Below are 12,543 nucleotides of genomic sequence, written 5' to 3' on the forward strand. Positions count from 1 at the left end.
CAGAAGGCCGACTCGTCGTGGTGGACCCGGAGGATCTGTGGGTGGGCACAGCGTGGTTTGACGCCCGCTGGCACGGGGTGGGGGGAAAACGGACTCTCGCGCGTGGAGAATTCGTTGCGGTTTAGGCTGGTGACAGGAGACCTGCCGTCGTCGCTGCGTTTATTGCCGCGAGAGGGGAGACATCGACAACCGGCGAGTAGCGTGTAATTTTATTTTTTTTTTTGCTTCGGAAAACAACCGCCGGGTAACAATTTCCATTATGCAAATGCAGATCTAAGCTCTTTTTGCTAAGTTTCTGGCGTAATTGCTACCCATATAAACCATCGGCCTTCCGTGTGCTGCTGTGTCATTATGCAACTTTTTTCGGCTGTTGCTTTTAGTGCCATCCCTTCGCCCTTCGCCACCGAGACCTACTCTTCTTCCTCGGCTTCCCAGCCCCACCACGAAACACCAGCAGCACTGAGCTGGGTCAGACCAGAGGCTGTATGCGCCCCAAATCCTGCCCCTGACCGCAACCAGAACGTCCCAAAGTTGGGCATTACAAGAACGTGACGTTTCATAGCTTTTACTCACATTCTCTGTAATAACCACTGTTTTACAGCCCGTTCCCGTGTCTCCCCTGCAGCCGCCTCGTTGTTCCACTGACCTTAAACCTCACTGATGTTCAGCTAAATTTCCTCAGGCAAGAGCTGAGAAACTTAAAGACACTTCACATAACTAAAATCGGTATCTCAGTTCTTGCGAAGGGAACCCAGAGGGGACTTAAACCTTTTCTTAACATCACACAACGTTCCGATGCGAAGAAAGGAAGGAATCTCTCTTTTCCATCTCGCCTTTCGCCTAAGAACTGTCTTTTCCTCGTAGAAAAGTCAAGAACCCATCTCTTCGGCCTCTCCTCCTGCCGAAAAAACTCTTCCGCGCCCCTACGAACGCACCTGCCGCACTTCCCAGCGCCTTTGCTGGTTCTTCTACCGCCCTTGTCGAAACAGGGTCGCAAAGACGCAAGCGGATTTCAACCCGCTGCCACGGCCCGGGTCCGCACGGCAGCAGAACAACCTTTCTATTTCGTCTCCGCTCCTTAGGAGCTCTGGGAAAGCTACTGCCGTGCACACAAACACCACAACCGTCTAAAAAAAACAAAAAACAAACAAACAAAAGACTTAAAATAAGCGCCACGGGTATAGGATCTTTAGGCTATCGTTTTACATTCTGGTGGTTTCTCGCTATGACGGTGGCTCAAGTCGCCCTTGCCCGATTTTAAGACCATAGAATGAATCACGACGTGGAATAGATCCAGCAGGGGGAAGAAAAAAAAAATAAAATATATATATATATTATTTTTTTTCAGCCAAATAAGCTCTCTTACTGCGTGCTTGCACAAGGCAAATCACAGGAAGAAGCTGCTGAGGCTGAGAGCTGCTGAAGTCGATCCTACTACCGAGGAAACACGGGGGAAATCACAGCTTAAGCCATTCAGGTGCCTCAGAACCGTTACCTGGCACAAATTCTTCATTAAAACCTCCAAATGTTAGAACGGTTCCCAACCACGCTCAAAAAACCCCCAACAGCTCCCAGAAACTACTTAAGGACTTTTATATCAAAACCAAATGCCTCAAGCGCCCTCCGCGCCATAATCAGCCGCCAGTACAACGTATTAGAAACCGGTAAAAGTTAATAAACAGAACATTCAAACTGAACTTACTGCCACGAAATTCTCAGGCAAAGCAGTGGGATTCTTTTTTTTTTTTTCCTATTTGACACAGACTAAATTCTGGGATGATATTTAGTTTTCTGTTTCCGCTCAGCAAAGCCCAACAATAACTTATTGATAATGTGATGGGTTCACTTTCTTGAGGTTTCTCCTTTCTTTTTTTCCCCCCTCCAAGTGAACCTATAACCATCTTTTCAAATTATTTACGTAATTTTTTGCTCTAATCGGTGATAACAAAGAACCTTAAATATGGGGCCACTTATTGATAATGTGATGGGTTCACTTTCTTGAGGTTTCTTCTTTCTTTTTCCCCCCCCTCTAAGTGAACCTATAACCATCTTTTCAAATTATTTATGTGATTTTTGAGCTCTAATCGGTGATAACAAAGAACCTTAAATACGGGGCCACGTATTAAATTCCACTGCCCTTAAATCTCACTGATGTTCAGCTAAATTTCCTCAGGCAAGATGCTGGAAGAGCTGAGAAACTTAAAGACACTTCACGTAACTAAAATCGGTATCTTACTTCTTGCGAAGGGAACCCGGAGGGGGCTTAAACCTTTTCTTAACGTCACATAATATTCCGATGTGAAGAAAGGAAGAAATCTCTCTTTTCCATCTCACCTTTAGTGTAAGAACTGTCTTTTCCTTGTAGAGAAGTCAAGAAATAAAAACTATCCAAGGGTGGGTTGGTTTGGGGTTTTTTTTTGTTTTTGTTTTTTAAATCCTATATAAGAACGCTAATCCCGTGCAACACCCACAGCTGTTTCTCCTTTGCCTAAGGTGGAAGGGAGGAACTGCTCCAAGAAGACAGCTCCGGCTTCTCTGCCCCGTTTCCCCAGGGTACCCATGCTACCTACCTGCCCTTAATTTCTTATTTTGAGGCATTTCTCACCTAAATCAAGGAGCCGACCCTGCGATTTTGCGCGCCAAGCTTACCAACTGTAAGGATGGCTGTTGCAACCGCGGAGCCGTGCTGGTTGATGGCTTCGCACGCGTATTCCCCGCCACGCTCAGGAGTCACGTTCCTAACGCGCAAGGAGCTCCAGCCCGCTTGAGACGGGGAGAAGGAGGCGGCGGGCTCGGCAACGGCGCTGCCCGGCCTTGCTCGAGGAGGTTTCCGCGGTTTTGAAGGAAGCACCTGGGGAGGGTGGCTGGCGATAAGTCCTCTGCTGTCGTACCAACGGATGACGGGAACGGGTAGGCCAGTGGCATTGCAAGTCAGCGTAACGTCCCCACCATCCATCACAGTGACGCTTGCTGGGGGAGAGACTATAACTGGCCTAGAGCCTTTGCCTAGGGGGGAAAAAAAAAATCCAAAGAATTAATCTAAGGAATACGATTCTTAATGCCACGATGAGTCAATACAATTAAAAAAAAAAAAAAAAAATCACGCATGCTTCTTTTTAACCATTTTAACAGTTCTCTAGACAGCCTCTCAGCCGAGAGATAGAAAACTACGCTCAAACCGCACTTCAAATTTCCTAAATAAAGACGACTTGACTGTCAGCGAGGAGCACAGCGCAGGCAAAGACTGGCTTAGTCCCCTCCACAGACGAGGGGGTCACAAAGTACCTGCTCAGCCAGCCTCTGCGCAGCTCACAGCAGCCTTAACCGGTGCAGAGAAGGGCAAAAGCTTCAACTACACGTGGCAGGGAGAGAACAGGACCAGTAACGGTCTTGCCAACACCCTTGTACTAGCAGAAATCGAGTTCTTTAGATATTAGGAAGTATCTTAAGACCGAAGAGTGATCAAAAAGACTATTGTAACTGTTAATTTGATACAGGGGAAAGCCTGCATTAACCCCAAATCCGATGATCGTTTTGTAAACTTGACGATACGGATCGGGCATAATTACTCGTCAGCCAATTCCGCTAAGATTTCATCCAGCACAACGGGACCCTGATTCTATTTAAGAATAAATCACATCAAATTCAATCATAAGCTGATTTCACTGCAGCTGGTAATCTAGGTTTTAAGTATCAAGTACCACCCCAGAAATACCTACATCTCTTCAAAATTCAACTGAAAGCAGCTTCTTTGTAAGATTTGCTACAAAGAACGGTCAGAAACAAATCAATATATAATACACCAAGGAAAAAAAACCAAACAAACACCACCAAAAAAACCCCAAAGAACAGAATAAAGCTTGAAGTACAAACGCTTAATTTGAGTTCTTGAGGGCTGCAAGTGCTCCTACCCGGCTGGACACGAAGTCTCCCCGTGGACTGCACAACTCCAACCCCGTTGTTCGCTACGCACTGGTACAAGCCAGAATCCTCTGGGGTGACACCGCGGATCCGCAGACGGTTTCCCGTCGGCAGATGCCGTGGAGAGAGACGGAGGGGGGCTGCGTTGTGGAGCCAGGTGAGGGCGGGAGCAGGGCTTCCCCGGACGTCGCACCAGAAATGCGCGGTCGCTCCAGCGGCCACGGTTTCATCTTGCAGTCCCTTGGAGATGGAGGCAGGTTCTATACAGGGAAATAAGTTTACATAAACCACCGTATGTTGATCCGAGCTTAAGTCCTGAATAAAAAGATACTGCGAGACGTTATGAAAACTTGTGACATACAAAGGCTAAGCGAGCACCGCACGATTCTAGTTCTACGCAGCCTAAAGCTGGTTTTCCCCCACACTTGCTTATTTTAACGGTCTCTCCTTTCTATTCCAAACAGGCACATGTTTGCATTAAGACTGTAAATAAGACACCTGTATTCTCAAAATAATTCTCTAGCGAAATCCCCAAAACAAACCCTGTATTGCGCGTCAACAACCCGTTTTCCGAGTTACTCTCCTGAATACATTTCAAAACCCAAACAAAAACAGTCACAGAGGCAAAAACCTCAAACAGGAAAACCTGCTGCAAAAGAAAAGGGAGATTAGGCACGACTCGCAGCCGCGCAAAAGAGGCCAGATATATTTATTTTGCTTTTGGTTTTGTCCTCATCCAAACATATCGCCTCTCCTCGCCAGCTTTTTGCTTATATACAACCTCAAAAGAGAAACATCTGATCTCTGGCACATTATTGACGCTGTATCCCGTATACACTCGGCACTCCGCAGAAAAATAAATAGATCAGTTCTTCCTTGGGAGCTAGTTATCCTTTCCTGTTTAATTACTGCAGAGTGCGAAGGATTTGAAGAGATAAATAGTTATGGATTTTAATGCAGGAGAGATGATGAAATACGGTCATTCTAAACACATCTTATTCTTTATTTTAATAGGCTTTAATAGGTTGAGGAAGGGTATTAGGCTATTTGTAATCAGACGCCAAACCCAGCGAGTACACAAGGAAAACGCTTGTTGCCCAGACGTGACAATTTCTTTATTTCTTACCAAGTACAGCAAGCGAATAGTTAACGTATTTCACTACTCCAGATTCGTTTCCCACCACGCAGGAGTAATTTCCAGAGTCCGATGTCTCGAGCCTGTCCGTCACCAGATGGGAGTGCAGCAGTTTCCACCTGCCTTTTCTCAGGGCGTCCCGGCCATCTTTGACCCAGCGGAGGGAGGCTGGAGGCGACCCGCTGACCACACACTCCAGCGTCAGAGGGCTGTGCCGGGGCACCGCCAGGCTCTGGGGTGCCAGGGGGTGAAGTATTTGGAAACCAGCTGAGGAAGAGCCTGGAGGAAAGGAGAGGAGGCTTATCACTAACCAGTCTCTCAAACAGCACTCTCCCATCCTGTCCTCCGGTCCCGAGGTTTGCCACGTCTTTCAAGCACGGCTACTACTTCTACTTGGGATTAAGCACGACGCTGTAACGCTCTCTTCCAGATGTCCTGCTCCGAAATCGGTTTGGCGACCGCAGCATGAGCGGTACGCTCTTCGCAAGGGCTCAGCGCTCTGTCCTCTTGGCATCTGGAAAGCAGCCATGCTGCTCCTCCGCAGTAAGGGGAAATAAGAACTGAACAGGCAAATAGCGCAGGGCGGATTTTACCTGACGTGGTATTTGAGACCAGCGGGTATTTAGGCTGATACGCCCATGCTAAAAATCCTAGGGGTGTTATTTATTCGGTTTGAGACCTATTAATTCCGGAAAGCTGAACTGAATACTCACGGGTGACTATGAGCTTACGTCCAGCGAGTTCTATTCTGAGCTCCTGAGTAACCGGGTTGTACGCTGCACATTTGTAGGATCCTTTGTCTTCTAAAGATACATTCAAAATCTGCAGGTTTCCAGACGGAAGAATTAGGTAGTTGTCTAAACGAGCAGGGAGGAAAAAGAGATTACATTTAACTTCGTTTCAAGAAAAGATTTCCTTTTCAGTATGTATATTTTTATTTAACTTGTCAGATATACCAACCTATCCTAAACGTCGGATCACAAAGAAATCATGCTGCCATGCAAAGGCTATTAATTTACAAAGGCAGGTTTAGATAAAGCAATTTGCATAGGAAGTTCTAGAAGTTTCCAGAGTTGTTTTTTTTCCTTCAAGTTTTAAGAAAAAAAAAAAAAAAAAAAAATCCAGGCAAGCTTTTGTTGGACAACTTATATTGCTGACCTGCGGCATAAAAACCCCTCACCTGTTGATTGTTCCAGCCATTTTCCCCGCACTTGAAAGCGAACCTGTGCTTTAGGGTTACTTTCCGGCACCTTGCATCCAAGGAAAGCCGTACCTCCTTCCTCCGCCGTGACGGCAGGTTTCCCCGAAGTATCAAAATTCGCCAGACCTAGAAGAGAATTGGCAAATGGTTAAGAGCGGCCACGGCTTGGGAAAGGGAGCAGTCAGCTCAGCGTTTGGTTTAAAACGTAGCTGGTTTCAAGCTGATCGTCTTCTCCGGTGCAGCATTTGGACGTTCATACCAACCAGCGTTGTCTTTTGTAGTCCACGGCAGTTTAAACCCTCTTGTGTACGTACGTTCCCTTACTACGGAGAGGGTCAACTTTTAAATGGGAATAGTCAGGCGAGAACAAATAGCTCCTACGTTGCCTCAACCGCTCCAGGAAAAGCAAGCGGAGAGATGCGAAAGACTGCAGCGCTACTCCTGGGTTCTGAAGGCACCGCAGAAGACAACTTCACACTCGCAGCAAGAAGCCTGTCCGTAAGAAACATGAAGTTGTCTTTCTGTGGTTATGATTAACGCCAACACCGAGTACAGCAGCGCCTCCCACTCATCGCCCTGAGCGATGAGGCAAGCAGAAAGCCTCAAGAGCTAACAGCACCTTCTAACTCGCTGCTACGATCTCAAAAGGAGGAGAAAAGTGCGAAAGCTGCTCTTCGGCTCCCTCCACGCTCAAAGCGTCTTCCAGGTTGCGAAGTTTTTCGACGTTAGCCACCCTTACAGCTCTCTCGAGAGGGTCTTGCTATGGGTCAGTACTTTACCAAAACACACACTTCTCTCACTTTTAAGAAATTTTCCTCCCAGGGGGGATTTTGGACATGCTCCATAGATGAGGTACCCTTACAGAGAAATCACTCAAATCCTGCTCGACAAAGGCCCGATTCAGACAGCACCGTGATCCCAAGCAGGCAAACCATGCTCACGGAGGAATATTGCATTCCCATTCTCAGCACCGCATCATCCTTTCCACATGGAAAACACCGCCCTTCCTCTTCCAAAGTCCTTTAAGATCATATAATTTACAAATCGAGCACTAAGGCAGAGACTGATTAGAAGAACCTGCGCGACCGAGAGAAGGGAAAGCGCCCCTAAAAAGGACAGAAGGCTGTCCCCACCTGAGGAACACGTGGACAGTTTTGACCAAACGAAATGAAATAAGCGAAAAGGAAAATTCGCAGCTCCCCCTTATTTCCCAGGCAACGATTCCCGCTCATTTCTCCTCTTTTCTAACCAAATCTCAAGTACGCTTCTGCAATGGCAGGGCAGCTCACTTGCTGCTCCAAGATGGTCTTTGAAGAGAAGCTTTCGGGAACCTCGTACTTTCAGGTCAGTTCATCGAAATGAACGTTATTTCACTGAATAACATTTATATTTGCTTGAAAGGACTCTTGAGGTCTAGCCCAGCCTTCAGCTCAAAACGCGGCTATCGCCAACTATCAGCAATGCAGCTATCAACAATCAATCAGCCGCAGTTCGCTCTAGTTGAGTCTTTTTTTAAAAAAAGCCTCCGAGGACGGAGATCCACAAGCTCTCTGGAGGACCTGCTCCAGGGCTGCATCGCCTGGCAGGTCTCAGATGACATAGGGAAAAAAAAAATAAATTGGTGAAAAGCGTATAATCGATCATATATTAAATACCGGCTGAGGAATAAAACCCATCTTGAAACTAGGTGCTTTCTAAAATTTAAAGATAAACAACCCATACAAACCCGTTGAGGTCTGTATCACCTGCAGGGAACAAGGAATATAAAGAAAAAATTAACTTACTGCCCATCGATACCGTCGCAGGCCTGCTCAGAACGGCGCCCGCGCTGCTGTTCGCAACGCACTGATAGCGGCCAGACGTTGACAGGCTGAGCGAGACGATTGTCAAAGATCCCGACTGGATTTCCACTTCTCCCACCTTGCTGTCCAGAGGCTCCCCATTAAACCGCCAAGAAAGGCGAGCTGTGGAGGGCTCGGCAGAGCAGCGGAGTCGTACGGACCCACCAGACTTCTGGACAGTAGACAAAGGCTCGGAAATAAAACGAGGAGTTAAATCTAAAAGGAAAAAAAAAAAAAAAACAACAACACAAATCAAAACTCATTATTTTCAGATAGCGAGCAGCATTTGGCACGAACACACGCGATAAGGTTAACGATGCACTGACTTGCCCAAAAAGACTGACCGTAATCTGTTTTATAGCGACGCGCTCTCCCAAAGCTCCTGCCACCGTTCGCACACCCGGCAAACTTCTTTCACCGGAAGGTTAAATATTGCTAAAAGACCGTTCGGATCAAACGCAGACAAATAAAGGGTCTCTACGCTCCAAGTTGCTAATGATACTCAAGCAGGTGCCACCGTTTCCTCTGCAAGAGGAACTCATGGCAGACTCCCCACTAACACCAAGATTCAAACCCCCGTTAAGAGGGTACCGGCGATTAAACGAAGGCCGGTTCAGCGTACAGGAAGGGCGAGGTACATCCCCAAGCGTGTACAAGGCAAAGGCTTGCTAGGGCCAGCGAAAACTGCGATCCCGCTGGATTTAGGTGGGGTGGAAGAGCAGCCATCACCTGGAGAGACGGGGCGCGGGAACACGCAGCTGTAGCTGATCTGTCCCATATGAAGAGGGTCCGGACGCGACTTGTAAAATTTTTAGAAATGGTAGCAGGCTGCCAGGTATTTCTGCAGAACCGTCTCCGAGTCTGCAGAACTAATTAAAAATAGCAGGATAAAAAAAAAAAAAAAAAAAAAAAAGAAAAAAAGCTGGATGAACAGCAAAGGCTCTTGTTAATTCCAAATACATGGACTTCATCAGGACAAGAATGATGAATTGGGCATCTATTATCTTCACTGAGTAAAGATGAACAGAAACAGGAAAAGCTGCTAATAAATAAAAGGTTCAGTTCCACAAAACTTGGTTATGAGAATCCGTTTATTTGCCAGAAGAAAATTCCTGCTTGTTGGAGGAAATTTTTTTCCTATCCAGGCCAACGAAACACTGGGAATTATTTCAATTTGTTTTGTATGGAATTCTCCGCTAAAGATTTTGGACGAAGGGAGGAAGCAAGAGGCAATTAACACCAATAACTCCTATTTGGTTAGAAATAAGGAAGAAAAAAAAAAATTACATTTAGAAATAGACACGGTGGCAGGGGAAAACAGTTTCTAGTTTGTAAATAAGCGACGGAATTCCAGCTAGCACAGGTCAAGAAGATATTAAATGACATCCAAATAAGAGACAGTTTTCTTGTAGGTGGGGCCCTCAGCTCATGCTTTTCTTCTAAAGTCAGTCCATCCAAGCTCTGCTTATGAGTTTCAGATGCAAAACTGCGCGTTTTGAACAGAACCATAAACTATCTGCATAAACATAAAATAAAAGTGGAAATTGAAGCGTGGCTTCACTTAACAAAAAAAGATGAAATCCATAAAAAAAAAAAAAAAAAAACAAAAACGGTATCCCAGCATTTCACGGGACTCCAGATGTCCATTTTTAGCTTTTAATTAGAAAACCGTTTTTCCTATTAGCTCAGTTTGGATTGCCAGGGATAAGCGCAAAGCGATGACCTTGTCAGTCTGCTCGCCACCAAGAGCTACGAAATTGCGCCGTTACTTTCCCCTTCGCCCCTGCCCTTGCTTATGACACCACCACTTTGTGCTCAGTGTAAAAGTCAGAATTGGTAGCAGTGACCCCGCAGCTGGAATTTATCTCCTACGACCGCTTGAAAAATAAAATTTATCCCATTTGCTTATAACGATTGGCTATGAAGTGCTAAAAGTAGTAAAAGCTTCTTTTTTGTGTGGTTACGTTAAGACAAGCTGACTACACAGAGCAGATGTGTCAATTAAAACCATCCCTCTTTTTTTTTTTTTTTTTTTTTTTAAGGCAAGAGCTGTTCCAACTGCAGCCACGCATCAACCTTCGCGTTTCAAAGATCCGATTCCCCTCTCCCCCTGCAAATTTCAAACCCCTCCCAGCCCCACGGGAACGCAAGATGCACTGTACGCAGCAAAATCCACGTCCAGCTGGGTCCACGGAGATCCCAAAGAACAAACCTATGTCACCGAGAGCCTCCCACGTTCAAGCGCTTGTTTTGAGCCAAGTTTTCAAAAGTAAAGACGCATATCCATCTTAAGATTGCGTTTCAGCGCTCCATGCTTCCTTAAAGGCAGATTATCGATAACGCGCATTTAAGTCGGCCATTTCAAAAACGCGCTCTGGGTTGTTCCTCCTTCAGAAGTACGGATTCAACCTCCAAAACCTGCGAGCGAGCGCTCCGGGCTCGGGCAGGAAGGCCTTACCTGAACTTGCGGCGGAGAGGAGACCCGCAGCAGCGACGCAGAGCAGTGCCTGTAAGCGGCCGGGATCTGGATGCATAGCGCCAGATTACAGAAGTCGAAAGCACCGAGCTCCAGACTAAGATGAGGCACCGAAACAGCTACAAAACAAACAGACAGATGTCTACTGTAAGTTTCAGGAGTTAAGTCTTTTAACTTTCTTACAACAAAGTGTTTGGGGTTTTAAAAAAAAAAAAAGAAAAAAAAAACAAAACAAAACAAAGAAAAGAGAGGCGCAACCAGGAAACAGCCAATATTCTTCGCAATATAGAAACCATCTGTAAAAATGAGTTAGAAGTTGAACTTAACTGTGTTTCCAAGTACTATTCTTAATATAAGATTTTTTCCACAGCTGGGGTACGAGGCATGCGCGCCGAACCGCACTGCCTTGATAAATTAAGGCTACTTTCCAACCAGAGGAATTGAAGTCCAAAGTAAACAGCTTATCTGTTGGAGATAATATTGTTTGCAAACAATAATCATTTGACCATCTATCACCAGGCTGGGCTTGTTTTACAAGTTTTGACGAATCTACACGCCGCGACGCAGCCATCACTCATAACTGCGTTAAACCCGCCGACTGAGACATGTCATCTGCATCCTCCTTCCAGCGGGATTTACAGTCCAACGGTGGCAAACGTGTACCAAAAAGAAAAAAAAAAAAAAAAAAAAAAAAAGTTCACCAACATCAATCTCGTTCTCATTTACACTCCCAAACCAATACTGCTTTCTCATATGCACTTTTGGGGCATCCGTGACACGTGCTTTTACCTACACGGCTGCTTCTACAAGACGACAGCCCTTTCCTTGGCCATGTCACACCCGACAGTTCTGCTACGCGAGATCCCCCTTTCAGCACCAAAAAACACACACGCCCCCACGAAAGCGGCAACCCGCAAACGCCGTCACGAAAGCAGCGACTCAACTCGCACGAGGCGAGTCTCAGGAACGGCGTTTCTGACGGTCTCCATCAAACGCTCTCTTTTCCGAGGAAAAAAAAAAAAAGATATTAAAATCGTTCATTTAAAATTTTGTTTGCCTCGCGTAATACAATGACGAATAAGATCTGAGTTCATTTAGCACAGTTACTTCATTTATCAGCCATACAAATTTCGCTGCTGATAACACTCAACATATATTTTAAACATCTCATCTATCAGATGCGTATATAAACACGTATGTAACGCGCACACAATAACTAGGAGCGTTACTGGCAGGGCACAGAAACAAGTGCAACGATCCACACGCTTGGTGGAGATAATTCCCAGTTTACCGAGCGCTCGCGGGGCCATTTGCTTTCCAAGACGCCGGATCCTGATATTAACAGCAAAATCATTCCCGTGGTTTATTTAAAAATAACAGTGTTTTATCATCGGAACGCGGCTGTAAGATACACAGGCAAAATAAGCGTGAGGCAAAGACTCCGATAACAACGAAAGAATCGCGCTAGATTTTATAGAGCGGTAACGCTGCGGACCAGGCTGGTTCCCCAACGCGAGCCAGGGCCGTTTTGGTAAGACGCAGACGGCAGAAGAGACCGGCTGAAGCAGAAAGGGCTTTGGTTTATTTGAATTCTCGCTCGGTTCAAGGGCAGGAGAGCCGCTCCACCAGCGAGCGCAGAGGACAAAGTAAACACCCAGAGAACTTGTTAACATCAAACGCTTCGCTGAAGAGGGGTGGTGGGGGGTGGGGGGGGGCGCGATGTTGCTTTTTGCCAAATCTTCCCTCCGCTATTTATTTATGAAAAGCAATGAAACGTATATTCCAGGTCAACTTTAACCCCAGCACATGGAGCTACCGGGTTATTTCGCAGCTGTCTTTTTCAAACAAGGCCAGCTCATTATCTTTAACTAAACTTTATCTTTGGAGATCTACTTTATCCAGTCTCCGATTTCCCTCTGTTTATCTTTCTCTTTACATGTTCCTAGCTGCCAGTGTCAACAGCTACTCC

At 46.0% G+C, this 12,543-nt stretch overlaps 1 protein-coding gene across 1 annotated transcript in view; it reads right to left on the minus strand.

Annotated features, from left to right (window-relative positions):
- Positions 1–10,765, minus strand: part of LOC309680201 (cell adhesion molecule-related/down-regulated by oncogenes-like) — a 36,741-nt gene extending 25,976 nt beyond the window's left edge. Inside the window, exons 1-7 of the mRNA XM_082493744.1 lie at positions 10,557–10,765; positions 8,042–8,314; positions 6,237–6,383; positions 5,770–5,913; positions 5,048–5,335; positions 3,912–4,181; positions 2,650–3,006 (exon numbers count right to left, since the gene is read on the minus strand). Of these exons, the coding sequence (XP_082349870.1) occupies positions 2,650–3,006; positions 3,912–4,181; positions 5,048–5,335; positions 5,770–5,913; positions 6,237–6,383; positions 8,042–8,314; positions 10,557–10,632 (1,555 nt within the window). The 5' untranslated portion in view covers positions 10,633–10,765. The remainder of the gene's footprint in view (positions 1–2,649; positions 3,007–3,911; positions 4,182–5,047; positions 5,336–5,769; positions 5,914–6,236; positions 6,384–8,041; positions 8,315–10,556) is intronic.
- Between the last annotated feature and the right edge of the window lie 1,778 nt (positions 10,766–12,543).

The sequence above is a fragment of the Vanellus vanellus genome, assembly GCF_965231255.1.
Source record: "Vanellus vanellus genome assembly, chromosome: 21".
Taxonomy (NCBI): Eukaryota; Metazoa; Chordata; class Aves; order Charadriiformes; family Charadriidae; genus Vanellus; species Vanellus vanellus.